This window comes from Procambarus clarkii, chromosome 35 (assembly GCF_040958095.1).
Source record: "Procambarus clarkii isolate CNS0578487 chromosome 35, FALCON_Pclarkii_2.0, whole genome shotgun sequence".
In the NCBI taxonomy this organism is placed as follows: domain Eukaryota; kingdom Metazoa; phylum Arthropoda; class Malacostraca; order Decapoda; family Cambaridae; genus Procambarus; species Procambarus clarkii.
This window is the reverse complement of record NC_091184.1, coordinates 31822898-31850868: the sequence shown is the minus strand read 5'-3', so window position 1 is coordinate 31850868 and position 27971 is coordinate 31822898. Positions and strand designations below refer to the sequence as shown.

The 27971-nt window shown below is 44.4% G+C and overlaps 1 protein-coding gene across 1 annotated transcript; it reads right to left on the bottom strand.

The window, feature by feature from the left end:
- Positions 1 to 7261: 7261 nt before the first annotated feature.
- LOC138371173 (uncharacterized) lies at positions 7262 to 26606 on the bottom strand. Its single transcript, XM_069336008.1, has 3 exons — positions 26583 to 26606; positions 26062 to 26450; positions 7262 to 8015 (listed from the first exon to the last, which is right to left on the bottom strand). The coding sequence occupies exons 1-3, from the start codon at positions 26604 to 26606 to the stop codon at positions 7262 to 7264; spliced, it is 1167 nt and encodes a 388-aa protein (XP_069192109.1).
- Positions 26607 to 27971: the final 1365 nt, after the last annotated feature.

The window sequence follows — 27971 nt, the reverse complement described above, 5'->3', positions numbered from 1 at the left end:
CGACACCTGGTGAAATTTAAAGAAGACCGTTTGCATTAGCTTAATTTTTCATCCAGAAATACGACTAAAAGATGATTATCTTCGCGACAGAGGCAAGTGGAAGCAAGTTATGAAGAAAGGACCAATCACAGAGCCGGACCCCAGATTATTCAACCATTCCAAGCTGCGGCTTCTTCAGTAATGACAGGGGAATGGCTTGGCGTTGAACTGATGGTCTGTCAACCATAGTAACCTTATCACGCCCGGGCCACCAGCTTCACAACCACCAGCGACCACTCTAATGCTTTACGTTAATCAATGATCGATTGATGACGATTAAGGAGCCGGTCGGCCGAGCGGACAGCACGCTGGACTTATGATCCTGTGGTCCCGGGGTCGATCCCAGGCGCCGGCGAGAAACAATGGGCAGAGTTTCTTTCACCCCATGCCCCTGTTACCTAGCAGTAAAATAGGTACCTGGGTGTTAGTCAGCTGTCACGGGCTGCTTCCTGGAGGTGGAGGCCTGGTCGAAGACCGGGCCGCGGGGCAACCCGTTCTCGCGCTTGCTTATAGTCAATATTGGCTTATTTAATAAGTGCATATGTGACATACTAATTGATTGTGAATATTTTAGTTTACCTTGAAAACCTTCATAGAAAACACCGACCTCACCTAACCTTCTTAGTATGTTAAGATAAACATCTTATTGCTTCTTATTTACAATTATTACTTAACCTATCAACGGTATAGGTTAAGTAATAATTGTAATTAAGAAGCAATAAGATGCTTATCTTAACATACTAAGAAGGTTAGGTGAGGTCGGTGTTTTCCATGAAGCATTTCAAGGTAAACTAAAATATTCACAATAAATTAGTATGTCATATATGCACTTGTTAAATAAGCCAATATTGACTATAAGCAAGTGCGAGAACGGGTTGCGCGGGGACAGTAAAAAAGCCCAGAAATCATCTCAAGGTAACCTCAAGGTAAGGTAAGCCACCCAAGAGGTGGCACGGGTATGAATAGCCCGTAAAATCAACGATCATGTTGTTGTTGCTTAAGATTCAGCTACTGGGAACAAATTTCCAAGTAGCACGGGCTATGGTGAGCCCGTTGTGGACTTACCTGGCACAGGAGCGGGGCTGTGATCAATGATCAAATCAATGATCAAATAAACTCAGCGTATATAATCATAGAATTGAGGTACACCTCTCAGTGCTTACAGAGACGTAAGGTACACTTCTGTTTACGGGATCACCATAGCCCGTGCTACATGGACACTTCGTTCTGTGTAGCTACATCTAAAACAACCACAAACATACAATTCTGGAGTGTGGATAAACAGAGCAACGGGGGTTCACTTCACATTTGATATATATGCAAGTGTAGTAAACAGGAGACAAGGAATACTGCCAGCCAACGGTGTGTGTGTGTAAACTGTCTGTTAGTTTCATGTGTGTAAACTGTCTGTTAGTTTCATGTGTGTAAACTGTCTGTTAGTTTCGTGTGTGTAAACTGTCTGTTAGTTTCATGTGTGTAAACTGTCTGTTAGTTTCATGTGTGTAAACTGTCTGTTAGTTTCGTGTGTGTAAACTGTCTGTTAGTTTCATGTGTGTAAACTGTCTGTTAGTTTCATGTGTGTAAACTGTCTGTTAGTTTCGTGTGTGTAAACTGTCTGTTAGTTTCATGTGTGTAAACTGTCTGTTAGTTTCATGTGTGTAAACTGTCTGTTAGTTTCATGTGTGTAAACTGTCTCTTAGTTTCACAAAGTATTAGTCTAATACAAACTTATAAATGTCTACATAAGTCAGTATACATCTGGGTCGCTCCCAACTCTGTAGTATAAATATTCGCTAAATCAATGTAATCAAAGCACCTTACCTAACCTTGCCTGGGTCGAACCAAATGAAAAAAATTATTATTTATATTTTAGAAAACAATATTTCATTATGATATTGTGTTACAGATTAAACCGGGTAATTAGTCAGATTTGTAAGATAAATGCGGCCTTGTTAAAATGTAAGTCATTATATGACTTTGGCTTTGTTGACTTCCTCTGTCGTGATAAAGTTTACCGAGATGGGAAGTTGTCAAGTGTCCTCTAGAGGAAGTTACTAGAGGAGCTAGAGGTCCTCTAATGTTTTTGTTCCATTTGCTCACTCTCTACCCTCTTTTCCTCTCTTCCTCCTCCTTCTCGTCCTCTTCCTCCTCCTAATTCGTCTTGCACACTCTTCTTGCCCTAACCTCAGACCTATACACTTCCTTCTCCCTCTTCATCCATCTCTTTCTCTCATGCCCATTTTGTTTTTAATTCTTCCCTCTCCCCCTTCCCCTCAAACACATTCTCCCCTCTCTTCTTCTCCTCTTATTTCACACATTCCCTTCCCTCCTCCCCCCCCCCACCTTTGCCCCAGCCTCCCCCTCAAACTGTCCACTAGGATAATTACCTCATAATTTTATGTGCTTCATAATGGCTTTAAAACACTTCGTTTATTTACATTCTGGACCATAAACCAATAACTCTCTCTCTCTCTCTCTCTCTCTCTCTCTCTCTCTCTCTCTCTCTCTCTCTCTCTCTCTCTCTCTCTCTCTCTCTCATTCCAAAGTTTTTTTAAGCACCGAGCTATAAGCTGTGCGAAGCTGTCTCCAGCTGCGGTCTAAAGACCTTAATCAATAGTTCTTGTGGTGTAAAGTTGAGGTGTTCGTGTCTGTGATCTTGTGATACAGAATATAACTTTTCAAAAGGGCATTATTATACACAATGATTTATATAAACTAAACTATGCTTTAATCGGGAAATATAATAACAGTGAGGAAATCAGAGAGAGAGAGAGAGAGAGAGAGAGAGAGAGACAGAGAGAGACAGAGAGAGACAGAGAGAGACAGAGAGAGAGAGAGAGAGAGAGAGAGAGAGAGAGAGAGAGAGAGAGAGAGAGAGAGAGAGAGAGAGAGAGAGAGAGAGAGAGGGTGAGAGACCTCTGTCCTATTTCCTCAAGTCAACTGAAGTCAACACATTTTCGTTTCCATTTCTTTCTCATTCATTCTCTCTACACACACATACACACATTTTACCGTCTGTCTCCCTCTCCCTTTTCTCCCTCCCTTACCTCTCCATTCTTGACTCCCTCCCACCCTTCCCCATATCCCACCCCCTTCCCTCACTACGTCACATTATACGAGTAGTTCAGAGTGTCTATCCTCACTCTGAGTACTTGAACGTGTTCATACCAAGTTCGTATTCCTCGCCTACGAATCAGGATGTGTTTTATCCACTGTTATACACTTTATCAACGTTTCTCAATAGCTTAGATGTTGTAAACATGTCTCCACTGTTTTGTTGTATTTGCAAAATTTCTCGGTAGTGAGGAAAATTTTGGGACTATTGATCCCAAAACTTCTGAAGAATATTGTCACTGAGGCCTCAAAAGTTCCCAAGAATGTTGCCACTGAAGCCTCTAAAGTTCCTAAGAATATTGCCACTGAAGCCTCTAAAGTTCCCAAGAATGTTACCACTGAAGCCTCAAAAGTCCCCAGGAATGTTCACTGAAGCCTCAAAAGTTCCCAGGAATGTTACCACTGAAGCCTCAAAAGTTCCCAGGAATGTTACCACTGAAGCCTCAAAAGTTCCCAGGAATGTTACCACTGAAGCCTCAAAAGTCCCCAGGAATGTTCACTGAAGCCTCAAAAGTTCCCAGGAATGTTACCACTGAAGCCTCAAAAGTTCCCAGGAATGCTACCACTGAAGCCTCAAAAGTTCCCAGGAATGTTACCACTGAACCCTCAAAAGTTCCCAGGAATGTTGCCACTGAAGCCTCAAAAGTTCCCAAGAATTTTACCACTGAAGCCTCAAAAGTTCCCAAGAATTTTACCACTGAAGCCTCAAAAGTCCCCAGGAATGTTGCCAGCGAAGCCTCAAAAGTCCCCAGGAATGTTGCCACTGAAGCCCCCCGTCCTACGGACCCACCTGTCGTTCGGTCAAACTCGTTCTTCAACTCCGAGCATCAACCGTTCCACTCCGAGCCTTTCTTCCCCCATCAACTCCTGGCCAGCCGGGCATTGATATACTGAGGTAAAAATATTCCCGTATAAGTTTATGTCATAATTACCAAGCCAGTCGAGATATGTATCTTTCTTAATTACAGCTTTGGACCGAATTCTCTTCTCCTGTCTCTCATGGTCACCTCTCGGTCTGTGACCTCTGATATGATGACCTCTCTCTCATGGTGACCTCTCTCTCATGGTGACCTCTAGGAGAGTGACCTTTTGTAGGGTGAACGTTTTCAAAGTGAGCTCTTGCTCACTGGCCGCCCCAATGGTGACATCTCGACTGATAAATGACAGGTGGTGACAGCTTGGTGACAGCGTAGACAGACAGGGCCAAGAGACTGGAGACACCAAAGGTAGTCATGACTGATAGAATAGTGACAGTATAAACAGTCACGAGAGACTTCAGACACCATAGACACAACTGACAGACTGGTGACAATACAAGCAAACTCGACTGACAGGTCGTAACTGTGCCATAAAAACATGAGAGAGGTGAGATATAACTGACAGTGAAAAATAAGTTAGTGGTATTTTAAATGGGAACTTTGTGTATTTACAGATAAAAGAACTTGGCATGGTGTCTGTAAGTGGCTACCTGGGAGAAAGTTATTAAACAAATAGAAAAATTAAAGTCGAACAAGTTGCCTGCGCGCCAGTCGAGGTATTTGCCAGGGTTGCTTGAAGAATGTGAAGAAGAACTGAGGGAGCTTTTATTTTCGTATTTAATAAATCATTGAGAGTTAAGCAGGGTAGCCTGAGTCGTGGAGGGTTGCTAATGTGGTGCCGATTATTTGGAGGGAGATAGATTACTTGCCGTCGAACTATCGTTAGCTTTACGTCTATTATAGATAAAATTGATTGAATCGATAATAATAAAAAACACTCGTTTATATCGTGGAAAAAAATTAGAGATTAATGAAAGATTCACAGCATGATTTTTATTAGAGCATATATTCTTTTACAGTATATTTCAAACGGCATATCCTAAACCTGACTTTAGGAATGGTTTTAATTCAGCGTCTTATTGAACATTAAAAAAGTAAAAAGAAAACAGTGTTAGTATAGAGTTAAGTTTTAGAGGGCAGACTGTTGTAAGTGGTGAGCCCGAGGGCCTCGCCCTCTGTTGTCAACCACGAATATGAACAAAGCGTCACAAGATTAAACAGGAACATTTATAAAACTTGCAGATAATACAGATATAGGGAGGGAAGCAACTACGAAAAATTGACACCAAATTGCTACGAGACGATCTACTTAGGGTTCAAAATCGACGAAGCCTTAGACGCCCAAGGGAGACATTCTCGTAGAATTTTCCTCCTTTGCTTGGCCACTTATCTCTGACTCTTTGTGGATTTACTATTTATACCTGCAGGATCGAGCTCTTAGCTCTTGGACTCCGCCTTACTAATCGTCGGCTGTCTAATGTACCCCCCTCTCTCTCTCTCTCTCTCTCTCTCTCTCACACACACACATCCCCCAGGATGCAGCCCGCAGCAACTGCTAAACTCCCAGGTACCTATTTACTTGTTGGTGAACAGAGTATCTGCGAGAAAGAAACTCTGCTCATTTGTTTCTCCTTCAACCGGGAATCGAACCCAAGCCCTTAGGACTACGACCTCCGAGCGCCGTGTGTGTGTCTCTGTCTGTTGGGGCTGTTACTGCCCGCCCTTTCGCATTCCCTAACCCACGTTATTTCCCTTCTTCAGGTCCACAGCCTAAGGGAGATTTACCCCAACATCCTCAGCGCCTGGGGAAGGAGCACGAAAGTCCTCAGCGCCTGGGGAAGGAGCACGAAAGTCCTCAGCGCCTGGGGAAGGAGCACGAAAGTCCTCAGCGCCTGGGGAAGGAGCACGAAAGTCCTCAGCGCCTGGGGAAGGAGCACGGAAGTCCTCAGCGCCTGGGGGAGGAGCCAGAACATCCTCAGCGCCTGGGGGAGGAGCTCCAACATCCTCAGCGCCTGGTGGAGGAGCTCCACCATCCTCAGCGCCTGGGGGAGGAGCCAGAACATCCTCAGCGCCAGGGGGAGGAGCCAGAACATCCTCAGCGCCTGGGGAAGGAGCCAGAACATCCTCAGCGCCTGGGGGAGGAGCCAGAACATCCTCAGCGCCTGGGGGAGGAGCCAGAACATCCTCAGCGCCTGGGGGAGGAGCCAGAACATCCTCAGCGCCTGGGGGAGGAGCTCCAACATCCTCAGCGCCTGGGGAAGGAGCCAGAACATCCTCAGCGCCTGGGGGAGGAGCCAGAACATCCTCAGCGCCTGGGGGAGGAGCTCCAACATCCTCAGCGGCTGGGGGAGACAGATGTCATTGGTCTGGGTTGTCTAAGGTGTTAATTTCGAGCTATAAAAGGCCACGGAGGCAAGTTTTAACGTCTCACGCATTCGCCCTCAGAGAATTGTAGAGGTGACTGACGACTCTCATCAGGGTGCTGGGGTGTGTGGAGGCCCCCCAGTGGTGGTGCTGGGGTGTGTGGAGGCCCTCCAGTGGTGGTGCTGGGGTGTGTGTGGAGGCCCCCAGTGGTGGTGCTGGGGTGCGTGGAGGCCCCCCAGTGGTGGTGCTGGGGGTGTGTCGAGGCCCTCCAGTGGTGGTGCTGGGGGTGTGCAATTCCAGGGGTACTGGGGTGTGCAGCAGGGGGGTGCTGATCACCCTTTAGGAGGGAGTGGTAGGGGTGTAAGGGCGCCACAGCTTCATTAGGGCTATTTTAAGCCGTATATATACTCAATCTTAGCCTTAATGCGGTACAAACATGAATGAGAAAAGCCGTAGGAGCCGTGATGAGGGTTCGAACCCACGCTCTGGGTGTTCCCACGCACATGCTCTAGCCACTAGACCACGACATGGCATGAGGATTGCAACCTGGAGTTCTACTGAACACACACAAGGATTTTCTGAGGCTTTAATTGAAGCCGGAACAGGATTTTTACACACAATCCTCCCCATGCACTCTGTTATCTAGGACGTGTTGAGCAGACCATACACTAGAAGGTGAAGGGACGACTACGTTTCGGTCCGTCCTGGACCATTCTCAAGTCGATTTGAGAATGGTCCAGGACGGACCGAAACGTCGTCGTCCCTTCACCTTCTAGTGTGTGGTCTGGTTAACATACTTTAGCCACGTTATTGTGACTCATCGCCTGCATCTAGGACGTGTTCTACCTTTGACGCTCCTCTTTCAATCCCCAGAGTAATGACCATGACAGAGCCAGAGTACATGGGGAATAGTGTGAAAATGCTGTTCAGGCTTCTGTAGAAGCTTCAGGAGAGGCTTGTGCTGGAAGCCGCCACCGCCTCACGCAATGAAAGCGTCTTACTGAAGGCATGCTTGTGTGCCTTGCAATAGCATATCCAACTGTGCTTACAATAGCATATCCAACTGTGCTTGCAATAGCATATCCAACTGTGCTTGCAATAGCATATCCAACTGTGCTTGCACTAGCATATCCAACTGTGCTTGCAATAGCATATCCAACTGTGCTTACAATAGCATATCCAACTGTGCTTGCAATAGCATATCCAACTGTGCTTGCAATAGCATATCCAACTGTGCTTACAATAGCATATCCAACTGTGCTTGCAATAGCATATCCAACTGTGCTTACAATAGCATATCCAACTGTGCTTGCAATAGCATATCCAACTGTGCTTGCAATAGCATATCCAACTGTGCTTGCAATAGCATATCCAACTGTGCTTACAATAGCATATCCAACTGTGCTTGCAATAGCATATCCAACTGTGCTTACAATAGCATATCCAACTGTGCTTGCAATAGCATATCCAACTGTGCTTGCAATAGCATATCCAACTGTGCTTGCAATAGCATATCCAACTGTGCTTGCAATAGCATATCCAACTGTGCTTGCAATATCATATCCAACTGTGCTTGCAATAGCATATCCAACTGTGCTTGCAATAGCATATCCAACTGTGCTTGCAAGTTCCTCGTTATTAAGTTGATAGTGAGAGCCCACTCCGGGATTTTGAGATGTTCTTTGTGGGGTTATAACTTATTCTCTCTGGAGGGTGCATAAGATGTCCCCTTTGACTTGAAAATGAATCACTCGGCTTGAGAATGGTTCAGGACGGACCGAAACGTCGTCGTCCCTTCACCTTCTAGTGTGTAGTCTGGTCAATTTACTTTAGCCACGTTATTGTGACTCATCGCCTGCATAAGATGTCCCCTTTTCAGGGTGCGAGATGTCGTTTTGCTAAATATATGGTCCTGACGTCTCTCTCCCTCTTCACTCTTTCCGAAAATTCTGAATTGCTGAACTCTACGTACTCTACTTTCTTGTTCTGATTTTAACTCTTTATACGATTAGGTTTCTAGTGGAATTTTGTTGTCTGTTCTCTCACTGTCTCTTCACTGCTTGGAAACGACAGTTTTCTGCAGTTTGGCGGTTTCTTCTAACTTAAATTGACCCTCAAGCCTGTGTTTACTAGTTGTGTTTGCGGGGGTTGAGCTTTGCTCTTTCGGCCCGCCTCTCAACTGTCAATCAACTGTTTACTAACTACTTTTTATTTTCCCCACACCACACACACACACACACACACCCCAGGAAGCAGCCCGTGACAGCTGACTAACTCCCAGGTACCTATTTACTGCTAGGTAACAGGGGCACTTTGGGTGAAAGAAACTTTGCCCATTTGTTTCTGCCTCGTGCGGGAATCGAACCCGCGCCACAGAATTACGAGTCCTGCGCGCTATCCACCAGGCTACGAGGCCCCCCACTGTGTGACAGTGAATACGAGCATTATCCTCACTCTAATAAGACCTAATTGAATTCCTCGTATTAGGCAAAATTGTAATTAATTTTTCGTCAATAAAGATGTTAATAACAATAAACTTAAATTTCCACTTTAGTTCTGTTTCGAAATTTGCCCCTTTTTGTATGGTGTCTACCCACTGATGTATCTTGTTCATCACAGGGGTTTCTTGCCTCCTACTACTTGCCCATGATTGAATCTCTCACATAATTCGGGGGATTTTATCCTAAGTTTAAGAGCAATTTTAACTGCTCTAACTGATGTTCATTTCAGCTCTGTGGCTCTTTTCATAATCCTGCTGTGACTACTGATTTTTGATGATTGGTTAAGACAACAGCCACAAATCACTACTTTGCCTCAGCATATTTGTATAATTTTGGTAATACCAAAGTGTCACCGAGATGCATAACACTTGGTGCCACAAGTGTTATGCATCATCTGTTCTCTTATTTGGTAGTTTAATGCCCCAGCAACAATAACATCATGTCTTCCTCACGGGTCTTTTATTCAGTTCAATTGCTTTGTCAGAGATACCATCCGTATTTGTATATAGGGATTCTTGGTAATTCTAACCAAATTGCCATTAAGGTCCCTAGTAGGCTGGGGAATGAAACTGGATGAGCGAAAGGGAGGTTGAGAATAGGAAAGGAATAGGATGATAAATAAGAAGGGAGAAGAGAAGAAATGAAAGAGGTAAAAATTGAGGAAGATGAAAAAAGAGAGGAAGAATAAAAGAAGGATGAAGAGGATGAAGAAGGAGAAGGAGGAAGATGAGAAGGAAGAGCTGCAGGATTGATGAACATGTAGGAAAGGAGAATGAGAAAAAAGACCAATGGGAGAGAAATTATTGTTTCTGCTGCGCATTTTGCCGAATTCCTTGAGAAACCAACGAAAGCCTTTCCACAAAATAATTATTAAAGACAGTGAGGGAGAGTGTACATAAGAAGATGGGGAAGGGGAGGGTAGAGGGAGAAGTAAGGGGTGAAGGGAGGAGATAGAGCAAGGGATCTTGGGAGGAGGCTGAGGAAGAGGCAGGAGAGGGCTGGGGGAGAAGCAGGGAGATGCTCAATAACAAAGCACCAGCACTTGTCTCGGCTGCCCAAGTCTTATCTGGACTTTATTTTCATAATAAGTTGCTCTTAGCGCCTCCTCTAGAATCCCTACAACTACTCTCAGCCCCACAAACTCAGACCTTTCCCTTATCAGCATAAAAATGTTATGTAGTGATCGTTGCCTCAAGAGACCAGACCAGACCTCAGGCCACACACAACAGCAGCCTCTCAGCAACTCACTTACCTCAGCCACCACCACTCTTGATGTGGCAGGAATCCGTCGCCGCCCTCCTCAGCAAGATCCGTCACTCACCTTGCAAACGCAGGTGATCTGACGTTGTTGATGTCGGCTTCAGGAGAGAGAGATTCATTGCAGTGTTTATCACCAGGACATTTTCCGAGTGATTCCAGGAGAGTTTTAACTCTAGAAATAGCTATTTCGATCATTCTTTTAGTTTTTCCTTCATTAGATTTACGTTATCAGCCTACATTTAGAGCGAGGGGCTCTGATCACTCTGGATCATGCAAATCCTTCACGGTTCTGTCTGAGATTGTTCTCTGTCGTTTAAATAGTCTTGCATCACCAGTAGCGCCTTTCCTGTCACTCCTGCTTTCCCAACAACTTGGGCTGGTCGGTCAGCGAGGGCTTCGTTCTTTGCAGGTCAACGTTCAATCCCCGATGACCTATGTGGCTGGGCATCATTCCTGCCCTCCGCAGCATCCCAAATTCTTGTCCCTCATATCCCTCCTAAGTACATTATGGTCGAACTGGCCCAATCCTGTCTCCTGTTACTTATCTTATTACAACTTGATAATTATCCTATCACGTTGCTAATTCCAGCGTGTTTCTCCAACTTGCGGACCAGTTTCACGTGGGTCACCCTGTCAAAAGACAGGTCAGGCACCCCCCCCCCCCAAAAAAAAAAATGCGATTTATCCATCCTTTTCTGGTTGAAATCTGTCGTCCTGTCGAAGAATTTGATGGTTTGTTAGGCAGTATTTACTGTCCCTCAACCTAAGATGGTTCTTCCCTTTTAAGATCTATCGATCCAGATGTGTAGCTAGACTTTTTCTTAGGTGGCGGTATAGATTTTAACTAAGGTGGTTGTAGGGATTCTTGCCTATAACTTAGGTGGTGCCCAGGATGCCTATTCATCTCCTGGTATCCCGCCCTGTCCCTAGCCACCTGTCTACCCTCTGACCCTAGCCACCTGTGTCTCTGCGGTCCCCTAGCCCTGCCGATAACTTGCGCATGACACCTCTGTGTTGATTGCCGCGAGGAAGCCGTGGAGAATATTTTACGGGCTTTCACCCTCCCTACACCCAGTTGTCGAGGGTGAAAACAGCCTTTAAACTCGCTGTCTTGCCTTCCAGGTCCGCCTCCGACCACAATTCACAGCAGGCTGTCTGAAGGCGGAGCCTCAAATCGCTGTTGACATCTGCGTTATCAGTGCAGGAGCCAGACCCATCGACCAGGCAAGTGACTCTTCACTCTGTACGGGGACAAACCCTCTTCATATGCACCTTGGTCTTGGTCTTGAAGATATATTAAACCAAAACATGTCTTGAGGAGTTCAAATGCAACGTGAAATACTACGGGCAACAGCTTCAAGATCAAAATGCCACAATGTAGAATACAAAACAAAGACGTGCTTTTTCCCCTCATCTATACAATTTTAAAGAATCTCTAGTAGTTAGGTAGCAGTAAAATAGGTACCTGGGTGTTAGTCAGCTGTCACGGGCTGCTTCCTGGGGGTGGAGGCCTGGTCGAGGACCGGGCCGCGGGGACACTAAAAAGCCCCGAAATCATCCCAAGATAACGAGCCTAACCTAAGATACCTTTCAGTGACTATGAGGAAGTGAGGTTTAGCTCTTGATGACTTGCCTACTAGTTTTGTTAAACTAGTTACGTTAAAGCTTTGGTTAAAGTTGAGATAATGACTGTTTGTATGTGTCACTCCAACGTTGAAGGCCAGAAGCTTACGACTAGTCTCACCCGACTTTGCAGGGGGAATGTTCTGGGGTACAGGACGAACACAGGATGGTCGGTGTCGGCTTAAGTTAAGTGCTTTAACAAAAATATTACCATTTTTAGTGCCTCCCCCTCCCCTTCCCCAAGGCGATTTTCATCAAGTGTGAAATATTTGGTATGATTCCCCTAGAGTTCTTAGTGATACAGTTGTTTCAATGCTTCTTCATACATTTTCTGAGAGGGAAAGCAGGTGAGGAAAAGGGGAGAAAGGAAGGGCGGCAAAGGGAAGATAGATGCATGAAGGGACAGTGAGAAGTGGGAATCAAGGAATGGGTGGCGGGTGAAGAAGGGAAGGGAACTGTCATTAGAAACTGCCAAACCATTGTGACTATTTAGCACTGGAGATGAAGAGGGGGGTAAGAGACCCGGGGGCAGCCGGGTACTCCTTTCACATACAAGAATGGAAATGTATTTTCGAGGCTGGAGAGAGGGTGAGAGTAGGGAGAAGGAGAGAGAGAGAGAGAGAGAGAGAGAGAGAGAGAGAGAGAGAGAGAGAGAGAGAGAGAGAGAGAGAGAGAGAGAGAGAGAGAGAGAGAGAGAGAGAGAGAGAGAGAGAGAGAGAGAGAGAGAGAGAGAGAGAGAGAGAGAGAGAGAGAGAGAGAGAGAGAGAGAGAGAGAGAGAGAGAGAGAGAGAAAGAGAGAGAAAGAGAGAGAGAGAGAGAGAGAGAGAGAGAGAGAGAGAGAGAGAGAGAGAGAGAGAGAGAGAGAGAGAGAGAGAGAGAGAGAGAGAGAGAGAAAGAGAGAGAAAGAGAGAGAGAGATATAAAGCCCAACACACCGACTATTGCCGAGGCAAACAGCCAAGCCGGAGAGACGCACTTCCCACCCTCTCGACAAAATTATCGAGCCAGTGACGGCGTAATGTCTCCCAAACAACACACGGGCCATCCTTGCGTCGACTGCTTCTGACTCCGGCCGCTAGAGGTCACCCCCGACCAGGCATGCCAACCCCTCCGAGCCGCAGACTCCTCCCCAAGTCCCAGCGCACCCCCACCCTCCCCAACGCCCCCCCCCCCATTTGCGTAATTCCTGTCATCGGTGCACTGGGACGGGAGCGATCAGAGAGAGGCGGGGCTCGGTGTGGACACGGCTACACGATATTCCTAGATTTATCTGCTGTGGAGCGGAGAGAGTAGAGTGGAGGACGGCTCTGGTCTCCTCCACAGGTGCTAACTAGGAGACTTGAGGGTCCTGTTTATGTGTGTGTGTGTGTGTGTGTGTGTGTGTGTGTGTGTGTGTGTGTGTGTGTGTGTGTGTGTGTGTGTGTGTGTGTGTGTGTGTGTGTGTGTGTGTCTGTGTGTGTGTGTGTGTGTGTGTGTGTGTCTGTGTGTGTGTGTGTGTGTGTGTGTGTGTGTGTGTGTGTGTGTGTGTGTGTGTGTGTGTGTGTGTGTGTGTGTGTGTGTGTGTGTGTGTGTGTCTGTCTCTGTGTCTGTGATGTGTGTGTGTGAAACAAATCAACATTTCCCCTACTGACATTTTGTAGTAATCTCATAGCAAATTTATCAATATATTATCAATATATTTAACTTAAACCAATCACTGAATCTTCAAAGCTAATTGGTATTTTGAGCTCTACAATACTTCTACAGCCTCCCACAGTTTGGCTCAGGCTCGGCTACAAGTAACTTGCAGTGTTTACACCAACTGCTCCAGTAAATCTGCTGAAGTAAAGACTATAAACATATCTTGCATACCTATATAAATGAATGAAAACAAACTCTAGGATTTAGTGTTCTATCCAAAATGTTCAATAAATATACAAGTATTTGATTCAAAATAAACTACTAGGTTTGATGCAATTGTATCAGCTTTACTGATAGTTGGTAGTGTATGTGCGTGATTGTAAGTAGTTCAAGTACGTGATTGTACGTGATTGTAAACATCCCACCACCGCCCACTGGACGGGTGAACCTGGGTGCATAACCAAAGCAAAACCACATATAACTTGCTGCCAAATATGTTGCTTGCTCACCACATATGTAATCTGCTTAGGGTAGGGAGTGTTGAGCTCCAGTTCTCGGACCCATTATGTGATTTAAGACTGTTAATATAAGCATTTTAAACCTGTTTAACAAGACTTGTAATTTGCTTCACCTATTAACAGATTTAGGGGATTGATTTCTGAGCCCATTATGTCTCTATGGTCTTTTGTACTACCGCTCACAGGATGGGTATGGGGCCCACTACCGCTCACAGGATGGGTATGGGGCCCACTACCGCTCACAGGATGAGTATGGGGCCCACTACCGCTCACAGGATGGGTATGGAGCCCACTACCGCTCACAGGATGGGTATGGGGCCCACTACCGCTCACAGGATGAGTATGGGGCCCACTACCGCTTACAGGATGAGTATGGGGTCCACTATCACTCACAGGATGGGTATGGGGCCCACTACCGCTCACAGGATGAGTATGGGGTCCACTATCACTCACAGGATGGGTATGGGGGTCCACTATCACTCACAGGATGGGTATGGGGTCCACTACCGCTCACAGGATGAGTATGGGGTCCACTACCACTCACAGGATGGGTATGGGGCCCACTATCACTCACAGGATGGGTATGGGGCCCACTACCGCTCACAGGATGGGTATGGGGCCCACTACCGCTCACAGGATGGGTATGGGGCCCACTACCGCTCACAGGATGAGTATGGGGTCCTCTATCACTCACAGGATGGGTATGGGGGTCCACTATCACTCACAGGATGGGTATGGGGCCCACTACCGCTCACAGGATGAGTATGGGGTCCTCTATCACTCACAGGATGGGTATGGGGCCCACTACCGCTCACAGGATGGGTATGGGGCCCACTACCGCTCACAGGATGGGTATAGGGCCCACTACCGCTCACAGGATGAGTATGGGGTCCTCTATCACTCACAGGATGGGTATGGGGCCCACTACCGCTCACAGGATGAGTATGGGGTCCTCTATCACTCACAGGATGGGTATGGGGCCCACTACCGCTCACAGGATGGGTATGGGGTCCACTACCGCTCACAGGATGGGTATGGGGGTCCACTACCGCTCACAGGATGAGTATGGGGTCCTCTATCACTCACAGGATGGGTATGGGGCCCACTACCGCTCACAGGATGGGTATGGGGCCCACTACCGCTCACAGGATGGGTATAGGGCCCACTACCGCTCACAGGATGAGTATGGGGCCCACTATCACTCACAGGATGGGTATGGGGGTCCACTATCACTCACAGGATGGGTATGGGGTCCACTACCGCTCACAGGATGAGTATGGGGCCCACTATCACTCACAGGATGGGTATGGGGCCCACTATCACTCACAGGATGGGTATGGGGTCCACTACCGCTCACAGGATGAGTATGGGGCCCACTATCACTCACAGGATGGGTATAGGGCCCACTACCGCTCACAGGATAGACATAGGGTCCACTACCACTCACAGGATGGATATGGAGTCCACTACAACTCGCAGAATGGGTACGGTCAGCATATTATTTATTTAACTACATTAAACCAAAATTAACAGCGAATGGTTTATGACCTGACTGGCTACACTACCGTAGTGACTCGTCTGTGTCACATCCGTAGTGATCTGATTGCGTACATTACCACAGTGACCTGACTGCCGCCGTACACACAGCACGTCACTCAGATAACCCAGCTGAACTCACCCATCAGCTGGAGAATCAGAATAGCTAGAAGTCCTTCCAGTGGACGTGAATGATGGATCACTCAACCAGGGGAAACGCAGGAACTTCTACTCCCACAATCCTCCCTTCCCACAATCTCCCCTTCCCACAATCTCCCCTTCCCACAATCTCCCCTTCCCACAATCTCCTCTTCCCACAATCTCCCCTTCCCACAATCTCCTCTTCCCACAATCTCCCCTTCCCACAATTCTCCCTTCCCACAATCTCCCCTTCCCACAATCCTCCCTTCCCACAATCCTCCCTTCCCACAATCCCCACCTATTTGGGCCTCAACACACCTGAACACATTAATTAATCAAGACCAGGTGCCATCTTCCTACAACGTGAAGTAATTAATTTTTTTTGCTCATTCCTGCTGCTGAGCGATTCAAACAATTGAACTGTTTGGTGCTACAAATGCATATATTATATAAATTAAATCTTATCATTGATCATAAATTGTTGAAAACTTTTAAAAAAACAATCAAGGCTCCAAAATGTGAATAATTAAAACTGATTCGAAGACTCCGTGACTATCCTCTATCCTTATCTCGGATTGGGATAGTACTATACTTTTAGGATATATTTGTCACTTAGAAATCTACTTGTAAGATGCGCAGATTAGGCCTGTTTGTCACCTTGAGGTGCTTCCGGGGCTTAGCGTCCCCGCGGCCCGGTCGTCGACCAGGCCTCCTGGTTGCTGGACTGATCAACCAGGCTGTTGGACGCGGTTGCTCGCAGCCTGACGTCTGTCAGGCTGCGTCTGTCAAGGCAAAAATGAGCTCGAGATTTGACTGCGTTTGAATATTACTTATCGGGATTTTTTTGGAGGGCTAATCCTGCAGGTTTTGTGGAAGCTGGATATGTTATCTTCCTGGATATGTTATCTTCTTGGATATGTTATCTTCCTGAATATGTTATCTTCCTGGATATGTTATCTTCTTGGAGATGTTATCTTCCTGAATATGTTATCTTCCTGGATATGTTATCTTCTTGGAGATGTTATCTTCCTGGATATGTTATCTTCCTGGATATGTTTATCTTCCTGGATATGTTATCTTCTTGGATATATTATTTTTCTGGATATGTTATCATCCTGGATATGTTATCTTCCTGAATATGTTATCTTCCTGGATATGTTATCTTCTTGGAGATGTTATCTTCCTGGATATGTTATCTTCCTGGATATGTTTATCTTCCTGGATATGTTATCTTCTTGGATATATTATTTTTCTGGATATGTTATCATCCTGGATATGTTATCATTCTGGATATGTTTATCTTCCTGGATATGTTATCTTTCCTAGATATGTTATCTTCCTGAATATGTTATCTTCCTGGATATGTTATCTTTCTGGATATATTATTTTTCTGGATATGTTTATCTTCCTGGATATGTTATCTTCCTGGATATGTTATCTTCCTGGATATGTTATCTTCCTGGATATGTTATCTGTCCTAGATATGTTACCTTCCTGGATATGTTATTTTTCTGGATATGTTATCTTCCTGGATATATTATCTTCCTGGAGATGTTATCTTCCTGGAGATGTTATCTTCTTTGAAATGTTTATCTACCTGGATATATTTATCTTCCTGTTATCTTTCTGGATATGTTTATTTTCCTGGATATGTTATATTCCTGGATATGTTATCTTCCTGGATATGTTATCTTTCTCGATATATTATCTTCCTGGATATTTCATCTTCCTGGAGATGTTACCTTTCTCGATATGTTATCTTCCTGGATATGTTATCTTCCTGGATATGTTATCATCCTGGATATGTTATCTTTCCTGGATATGTTGTCTCCCTGGATATGTTATCTTCCTGGATACGTTTCTTCGCTAAGAATGCGATAATACAGAACTTAAATTAATTTATTTTAAAATTTATTAGATTTTTAATATTTAAAAAAGACGAATTGATCAATTGAGTGATTGTGATTGTATTAATTTATAAAATCAATTATAATATATCTATCTTGTTGCTAAATTATAATACATAAGGGGTACTTATTAACCTTGAATTCCTAGATAATCTTTTCAACTCCTGCTGAGAAAGTTATTAAGTTCAATTTAATTCATATATAATATATCCCAGACCTTTAACATCATCTGTAAAGTAGCTGAAACTGCCTCAAATTACGCTCCCAAGAAATCTTTGTTATATACTAAAACCGCTTTGACCCTAAACCCTATACGCAGGATTTAGAGAGGCTACAGGATCCAGTAAGTTCAGTAGAACTTCGGTTTCAACTCCTTTTGACCATGTCGTAGCTCAGTCGATTAAGGCAGCGTCTGGGATGCTCTCGGACGCAGGTTCGAATCCTCGTCACGGCCCTTGTCGATTTGTTCCCTATACGCAGGATTTTCCACGTGGTCCTTTGTCCATTCTTATATACTTACGAAGTCTTTCATTTTGAATAACAAATTTACCGAGAGGCATTTTGTTCTTATATATATATATATATATATATATATATATATATATATATATATATATATATATATATATATATATATATATATATATATATATTGGTGTATACTGGCAGCAGGTTTTCTTTCAAACATGTTTCATTGAATATGACCGCATATTCTGTATTTATTATTTTCTGGTTTAGGGCTTCTATCCCTCTAACTATTTTCTTAACATCAGGGCTTAATTGAAATAGGAGTTCTCCAAAACTCATTTTCGTACTTTTAAGGTGAAGAAAAGAAGTGATTTACTATAGAGTGTATTACACTTATTTGTATAATTTGCACGACGTTTCGAACCTCCATGGTTCATTCTCAAGTGAACAGATCTTACAATACTAGTTGATTTTATACCCGCATTAGGTCAGGTGATAATACAATGAAGGTGAAAACATGGGGGGATACATAAGGGATAAACATAGGGGCTGCAGAAGGCTTATTGGCCCATACGAGGCATCTCCTATCTAAACACAAAGATTAATCCAGTGTAATTGGCCTGTTATGTTGGACATTGTCTTCTGTGTTGGCATCGATATGTTCTTGTCTTGTCCTTACTAATAAGGACAAGACAAGAACATATCGATGCCAACACAGAAGACAATGTCCAACATAACAGGCCAATTACACTGGATTAATCTTTGTGTTTAGATAGGAGATGCCTCGTATGGGCCAATAAGCCTTCTGCAGCCCCTATGTTTATCCCTTATGTATCCCCCCATGTTTTCACCTTCATTGTATTATCACCTGACCTAATGCGGGTATAAAATCAACTAGTATTGTAAGATCTGTTCACTTGAGAATGAACCATGGAGGTTCGAAACGTCGTGCAAATTATACAAATAAGTGTAATACACTCTATAGTAAATCACTTCTTTTCTTCACCTTAAAAGTACGAAAATGAGTTTTGGAGAACTCCTATTTCAATTAAGCCCTGATGCTAAGAAAATAGTTAGAGGGATAGAAGCCCTAAACCAGAAAATAATAAATACAGAATATGCGGTCATATTCATTGAATATATATATATATATATATATATATATATATATATATATATATATATATATATATATATATAAATCTATTAGTCTTGTGTAACTTTCCGTTCAAGGCGTTTTTAAGAGAGAAAAACAAAGTCGTCTGCTCATATTCTCAAATGATATTCATATTATATAAAAAAAAATCAAATTCATGGCAACAAAAATTTGTCCAAACACGAATTAAAATATATTTGGAAGATTTGAATGACAATGACTGTTCATGGGATTTATTCATGAAGTACTCAAAAAAGAATATACGTTCCCGGGTTCGATCCCCAGAGGGAAAGAGGACAAAAATAATTGGGCACTTCTCCTTTCAGCTGGTTACCTGTTCACCTAGAGGGAAATAGGTGCCCGGGAGTTAGGCCACTGTTGTGGGTTGCATCCTGGGGAGAGGGGTCAGTAGTTCGTCCAATGAGAGACCTCGATAAATGTATAACTACAGTCTTCCTGTCCCCTACGACGGAAATTATAATTAATCTCTAATCTGAATACAACTATTTGCAAATACTGAATTTGGGGAGAGAGAGAGAGAGAGAGAGAGAGAGAGAGAGAGAGAGAGAGAGAGAGAGAGAGAGAGAGAGAGAAATTGTTTTAAATCCGCCTGTCGCTGTGAAGCTTCACTTATATTTCTGCTCAGCGTCCTTTAAATAGTTTAGAAAAACACAACATTTAACTTGTCTTCGGCGCCCTGACAAACTGACACTATGTAAAGATGCGATAATTTTTGCTCCACCAGTGCACGCACGCGCACACACACACACACACACACACACACACACACACACACACACACACACACACACACACACACACTACACAGTTGGTGGAAGATATAGCCATTGGAGTTCAACACCGGCAAGTGTAAGGTGATGGAAATTGGACATATCATTGTGATATAAAATACTTAAGAGTGAAGAGAGAGTGGAAAAAGAGGAACTGTTTACAAGGAACACCAATCGAACAAGGGGGCCACGGATGGAAGCTTGAGACGCTCAGATAAGTCACAGAGATAGTAGAAAGTTTTCTTTAAGTGTAAGTGTAGTGGGGAAATGGAATGAGCTAAATTAGCAGATTGAAGAAGAAAGCTCCATTTCCAATTTTAAATGTATGATTGTGAAATAACAAGGAGTTGGTGCATTATTTAATCAGTAGGGAGAAAGGCGGGGTCCAAGAGCTAATACTCCACCCTACAGGCACAAATAGGTGAGTACTTACATACATTATATATATTCATATATGAAAATATATAACCACGAAGGGAAAATGAAACAAGAAATTACATGAGCGCTTTCGTGTTCATTAACATATCTTCAGAAGTATAATCAATGTAGATTTATATAGATTAAGCCACCCCAGAGGTGGCACGGGCATGAATAGCCCGTATAAGTAATCAATGCAATACAGGACTTTAATATGTAGGCATGAAAGTGGAAGGATACCTGGGAGATTGAAAACAATGTCTTTGCAATATTGGTCAATGAACTGAAGAAGAAGAAACTGCGAATGGCTTCCTGGAACTATATATATATATATATATATATATATATATATATATATATATATATATATATATATATATATATATATATATATATATATATATATATATGCAATTGACGATCACAAAACACTGATCATTTTATGCAGAAAATCCACAAAGAAATATGAAATGAGGTGAACGTTTCGGCTCTGTTAAAGCTTATGTCAACACCAGACTGACTAAGGAGAAGGGAGAAGGGGGAGGATATATAGGCCGACACCTGACCAACCCATCCCTAGGGTTGGTCAGGTGTAATTAACCAAAAACAGGTATAGCTTAGCTTAGAATGGTCAAAGAGGATTAAGCGGTCAGAGAATAAGTTAACTTTAAGGCTATATATATATATATATATATATATATATATATATTTAAGGCTATATATATCTATATATATATATATATATATATATATATATATATTTAAGGCTATATATATCTATATATATATATATATATATATATATATATATATATATATATATATATATATATATATATATATATATATATATATATATATATATATATATATATATATATATTTAAGGCTATATATATATATATATATATATATATATTTAATTTTAAATTATAGGGAAGGGAGTACCACCTCTGGCTGGAAGAAGGGGGACCCATAGCCTCGGAGGAAACCACACATAACGCATTGGAGGGAATGTGGGTCCCCTCCAATACAGTTTCTGTGTGCTTTTCTCCTACCACCCCCTTCCCTTTTTTTTTTTTCCTTTATTGTGTATTTAAAGGTTACAAAACATACAAGACAAATGCCTAAAGGTTATGGATCTCTTGAAGCTCCTCCGCTTCTGGACAGGAACCGAGGACGCAGCAAGCATTTCCCCTCTGGATCGCCACACTGAGACGCTGAAATAAAAAACTGGAAGCCCTTGGGTCTCTGGTGACGTCAATGAGCTTGGACCCCAATTCCTTGAGAAATCCCAAGGCACTCTTGCCCCAGGGGCCATGCGTCTCAGACGCTATGGGAACAAAGAGGTATTGACCTTCCAGTCGCCTGTACTTGAGTGATTTTGCTGTTTCCCTGTGGTTGGCCGCCCCACCTGCTTGATCAGCTCCGAAGTGTACATAGGTGTCAGCCAGGGTGGATACACATGTGTAGTCCCACACCAACTGTCTACCCTCCTTCCATGAGTATATGGTGATGCCATCAGGGCGAAGTGCTGGGAAATCCGGGTTTTGGACCCCTAGGATGCGAGGTTCTCTCTCCGCTGGGCACCCAGCTGAGACGAGGCTTCTCTTGATGATGTCATTGATCTCGTTGTGTCTTGCATGCCAGCCCTTTGTGCTTCCGCAATGCAACCCATGCAGTCCGTATATATATATATATATATATATATATATATATATCTTCAAGTACTGTATTGCATAGGTTAGACTTCTGAAGATGTGCTGATGAACAGGAAAGAACTCAAGTAATTTCGTGTTTCAATTTCCTTTCGTTGTTTATACAATTTCATATTGAAACGTACATGAATTTAATATATAGGCAAGGCATCCACATCTCTCTGAAGACGCACAATTAAAGAAGATATAATCTCTATACATAACCAGAGATGTACTCACAAACACTAAAATAATCCCCAGTTACGGTGACAATAGAAGACTGGACATCTACAAGTCATTATATATGAATCACAAAGCTTTATGTATGCCAACTAGCACCAAGTTATACTCTGCCAACGTCAAAAACGCGACGGAATATGCTGAGAACATACTCAGCATACTGCACCAGAGGAGAGTGCAGTATGTCATGTCAAGAGGAGAGAGATAAGATACAGAGGCTCTATAAGTGATTCTTCACCTCATCTTTAGATACCTATCATGCAGCAAGACAATTTGTAATCATTCCAACTTTGCCTTTTGACAATGTTAACAAGAGTCAACGAAACGCAACTCTTAGCGTCAGGCTAAATAAAACTATTTCAAGTGAACTTTGGAGACTTTATTTTTCAGCTTCCATCTCAAGTGAAAAAAATGTAAGGGAAAATAGAGAAAATTCGTGCTACAATAACTGATTTCAATTTAATTGATTGTATAGGATCTTTCTGTACATATATATATATATATATATATATATATATATATATATATATATATATATATATATGTCGTACCTAGTAGCCAGAATGCACTTTTTGGCCTATTATGCAAGGCCCGATTTGCCTAATAAGCCAAGTTTTCCTGAATTAATATATTTTCTCAAATTTTTTTCTTATGAAATGATAACGCTACCCATTTCATTATGTATGAGATCAATTTTTTTTATTTGGAGTTAAAATTAACGTAGATATATGACCGAACCTAACCAACCCTACCTAACCTAACCTAACCTATCTTTATAGGTTAGGTTAGGTTAGGTAGCCGAAAAAGTTAGGTTAGGTTAGGGTAGGTAGGTTAGGTTGTCGAAAAAGAATTAATTCATGAAAACTTGGCTTATTAGGCAAATCGGGCCATGCATAGTAGGCTGAGAAGTGCGTTCTGGCTACTAGGTACGACATATATATATATATATATATATATATATATATATATATATGGTGGCGGTGATGCTAGCGGAGGTGGTGCTGTTGCTGCTGGCGGTGGTGGTGCTGCTGCTGGTACTGCTAGTGCTACTGCTAGTGCTGCTGCTGGAGGTGGTGCTGCTGCTAGTGCTGCTGCTAGTGCTGCTGTTAGTGCTGCTGCTGCTGCTGTTGCTGCTAGTGCTGCTGCTGTTGCTGTTAGTGCTGCTGTTGCTGCTAGTGCTGCTGCTAGTGCTGCTGCTGGCGGTGGTGCTACTGCTAGTGCTGCTGCTAGTGCTGCTGCTAGTGCTGCTGTTAGTGCTGCTGCTGGTACTGCTAGTGCTGTTGCTGCTGCTGCTGCTGCTAGTGCTGCTGCTAGTGCTGCTGCTAGTGCTGCTGCTGGCGGTGGTGCTACTGCTAGTGCTGCTGCTAGTGCTGCTGCTAGTGCTGCTGTTAGTGCTGCTGCTGGTACTGCTAGTGCTGTTGCTGCTGCTGCTGCTGCTGCTAGTGCTGCTGCTGCTGCTAGTGCTGCTGCTAGTGCTGCTGCTGGCGGTGGTGCTACTGCTAGTGCTGCTGCTAGTGCTGCTGCTAGTGCTGCTGTTAGTGCTGCTGCTGGTACTGCTAGTGCTGTTGCTGCTGCTGCTGCTGCTGCTAGTGCTGCTGCTGCTGCTAGTGCTGCTGCTGTTACCGCATCAAAATCGAGCTCATAAAATTAAGCATCAGTCAGAAAGCAATACCAGGGCGTCTCCGGCCGATTACACCCATTACCGATATTGTATACCAGGAGAACCGGTTCCTGGTTTACTTGTGAGTTTTTGGGGCTGCAAATTATACCACTACATTCACCTCAATTAATGGTATATATGTTATTTTAAATTATAAGCATCCGCGCTGAGAAGGTCAGAGAAAACGAGAGGTATTCCTGAGAGTTAGTCAGGACTTATCGATGGTCTACTCCCCTCCTCCTGAGAGAGAGAGAGAGAGAGAGAGAGAGAGAGAGAGAGAGAGAGAGAGAGAGAGAGAGAGAGAGAGAGAGAGAGAGAGAGAGAGAGAGAGAGAGAGAGATGGAAAGGATGGATGAGGAAGGGACTGATGTACGATGCCTCTTCAAGATTGATTGAAGATTGTTTTCGCAGAGGAAGCAGAATGTGTGTGTGTGTATATGTGTGTGTGTGTGTGTGTGTATGTGTGTGTGTGTGTGTGTGTGTGTGTGTGTGTGTGTGTGTGTGTGTGTGTGAAGTGATGCAGTATTGAGTGACTTGTTTGATATTAACGTTGCACTGTTTGCAAGGTGAGGGGGGGGGGAGGGGGGTTGTGTACATCTTTCCCCCCTTCCCTTAGGTTGTGTCCCCTTGGTTGTTTAGCAGGTGGAGGGACAGGAAGCCTGGCACTTGTCAAGCAACTGAGTACTTCTAGCAGATGTCTTTAACAGATGTTTATAGCAAATGTATATATATCAGATGTGTCCAAGAAGATGTTTTTAACAGACGTTGCCAGTAGATGGCCCAGGTGGCTTAGTGGTCTGAGTTCGAGTCCTGGTGGTGCTGCTACTGGTGGTGGTGGCCGCCCTAAGTAAAGGGTTCTAGGAAGAAGCTAAGTGTCACCTTTCGACATGCAGTTTCCTGTCCCTTCCCCCTCACTGCTCTCACCTTATATCCCCCCTCTCCCTCCATCTTTGACACCCTCCTCCATCCTATATCTCTCCCCCCTTCCATATGTTCTCTCCTCCTTCTCGTTTCCTCCCTCACATTCCAGCTTTTCACATTCCATCTTGCCGTGTCGGCCAGTAACCCTCCCACCAAGCCTCTCGTGTCACTGGCAGTGTTGACTAAATTTCAAGCTTCATCAGTGACTGTGGCATCTGGTTATTCTCCAACTCTGGGGGTCAATATCATATATCAGGAGTTATGGGTCACAAATTAGAGACAGGTAATCCGTGCAGGGGTCGTGAGCGCCACACACACACACACACACACACACACACACACACACACACACACACACACACACACACACACACACACACACACACACACACACACACACATATGGCCAACATAAGAACGGTATTCAGAAACTTGTGTAAGGAATCATTCAGAACTTTATATACCACATATGTCAGACCAATCCTGGAGTATGCAGCCCCAGCATGGAGTCCATATCTAGCCAAGGATAAGACTAAACTGGAAAAGATTCAAAGGTTTGCCACCAGACTAGTACCCGAGCTGAGAGGTATGAGCTACGAGCAGAGACTACGGGAATTAAACCTCACTTCGCTGGAAGACAGAAGAGTTAGGGGGGACATGATCATCACATTCAAGATTCTCAAGGGAATTGATAGGGTAGATAAAGACAGGCTATTTAACACAAGGGACACACGCACTAGGGGACACAGGTGGGAACTGAGCGCCCAAATGAGCCACAGAGATATCAGAAAGAACTTTTTTAGTGTCAGAGTGGTTGACAAATGGAATGCATTAGGAAGTGATGTGGTGGAGGCTGACTCCATACACAGTTTCAAGTGTAGATATGATCGAGCCCAATAGGCTCAGGAACCTGTACACCAGTTGATTGACGGTTGAGAGGCGGGTCGAAAGAGCAGAGCTCAACCCCCGCAAGCACAAATAGGTAAACACACACACACACACACACACACACACACACACACACACACACACACACACACACACACACACACACACACACACACACACACTCACACACTCACACACACACACACAAGCCAATCACAAGGAACAGTACAAGCAAGAAATGTCTATAATATACTTCCTCGTAGACCTGAGTGCTGGACCTTAATTTCTCTCCTTAGGAGGGGCTCTTTGTGCTTCTGAGTACACCTTCTTCTTTCTCCTGAGAGCTGAGAGCGCCCCTTTTCTCTAGGGGTGCCTTCACCTACCCCTGAGAGCGCCCTAGGTGTCCCGACAGGTGGGCCAGTAGCTGGGCCAGTAGCTCGGCCAGTAGGTGGGCCAGTAGGTGGGCCAGTAGCTGGGCCAGTAGGTGGGCCAGTAGGTGGGCCAGTAGGTGGGCCAGTAGCTGGGCCAGTAGGTGGGCCAGTAGCTGGTCCAGTAGCTGGGCCAGTAGGTGGGCCAGTAGCTGGTCCAGTAGCTCGGCCAGTAGGTGGGCCAGTAGGTGGGCCAGTAGCTGGGCCAGTAGGTGGGCCAGTAGGTGGGCCAGTAGCCGGTCCAGTAGGTGGGCCAGTAGCCGGGCCAGTAGCTCGGCCAGTAGCTGGGCCAGTAGGTGGGCCAGTAGCTGGGCCAGTAGGTGGGCCAGTAGGTGGGCCAGTAGCTGGTCCAGTAGGTGGGCCAGTAGCCGGGCCAGTAGGTGGGACCGACAGGTGCCCCCACCTACTACCTACTGGAGCGCTCGCAGCCTCCTGGACGGTGGCAGCTGGTAACTAAGAATCAACAATATTCTTACCATCAAAGCCATCTTCTCAGACATTTTCCCCGTCTCCTCCCCTCTCCCCACATGTGCCTTTTCACATACAAACCGGAATACTCGCCTCCGAAAACCAAGATTATTAAGGAAAATGGTGGAAAAATTCACCCCCTTCCAACATGGCTACCAGATACCCGAGGCCAGTGAACCTTTCCCCGCAGGAATGTCACGGAATTGAACTTAATGAATGAAAATATCAAACCCAACACATCAGCTATTAATGATTGGGTTGGCAACGATGGGTAGGAAATTCTTGTAATCAACGGCCCGTAATGGAAGGAGGTTGTAAATTATCACTTAAGAATTATAATTTAAATTATTCAATGACAGGTAGAGCCAACACTGCGTCGCGGCGGTGGTGGTGTCGCCGGCAAATAACTGATTACTATCATTTTCGGTCTAAATGAACAAAGAGCAGCGAGGATAATTAGCGGGAATGCTGAACTGCGGCAAGATTTGGCTCTGGGAACTGTCTGGTGAGTGTTGAGAGAGAGAGAGAGAGTGTGAGAGAGAGAGAGAGAGAGAGAGAGAGAGAGAGAGAGAGAGAGAGAGAGAGAGAGAGAGAGAGAGAGAGAGAGAGAGAGAGAGAGAGAGAGAGAGATAGAGAGAGAGAGAGACAGACAGACAGACAGACAGACAGACAGACAGACAGACAGACAGAGACAGACAGACAGACAGACAGACAGACAGACAGACAGACAGACAGACAGAGACAGACAGACAGACAGACAGACAGACAGACAGACAGACAGACAGACAGACAGACAGACAGACAGAGACAGACAGACAGACAGACAGAGACAGAGTGCCATAGACAGAGTACTTACTAGGTTAAGATCGTGATCAACTGAAGCATTAAGCCAGTAAACATAGCGGCAGTGCAGGGATATAGAGAGGACGCTGGATAACACCGTCCACATGAACCATTACATTATCTTCCCTATGATAACTTCTCTCTCTCTCTCTTAACCCACTCTCGCCCTCCCAGGCTCAATTAATATATACCAGAGAAATGAGGGACACTGAAACACAAAGGTCATGAAATGTAATATAATTATAGGAAAAGCAGAATTCACATTACGTTATTTGGCCCCTTCTCATAAATGGCATTTCAATAGCCAACCGGCTCTGAACTTGGTAGTTGCCTTGGCTGAACTTGGTAGTCTGCCTTGGCTGAACTTGATAAGCTGCCTTGGCTGAACTTGATAGGCTGTCTTGGCTGAACTTGATACGCTGTCTTGGCTGAACTTGATAGGCTGTCTTGGCTGAACTTGATACGCTGTCTTGGCTGAACTTGATAAGCTGTCTTGGCTGAACTTGCTAGGCTGCCTTGGCTGAACTTGATAAGCTGTCTTGGCTGAACTTGCT

Bases quoted from the DNA above. Each gene is read 5' to 3' on its own strand.
- LOC138371173 (XM_069336008.1), bottom strand. From the start codon at position 26,606: ATGTCTGAGAAGATGGCTTTGATG. The intron at 26,451-26,582 runs GTAAGAATATTG...CTACTGGACCAG, and splicing joins CTGAGAAGATGGCTTTGATG to CTACTGGCCCACCTACTGGC. The intron at 8,016-26,061 runs GTAGGTGAAGGC...AACCCCACAAAG, and splicing joins CACCTAGGGCGCTCTCAGGG to AACATCTCAAAATCCCGGAG.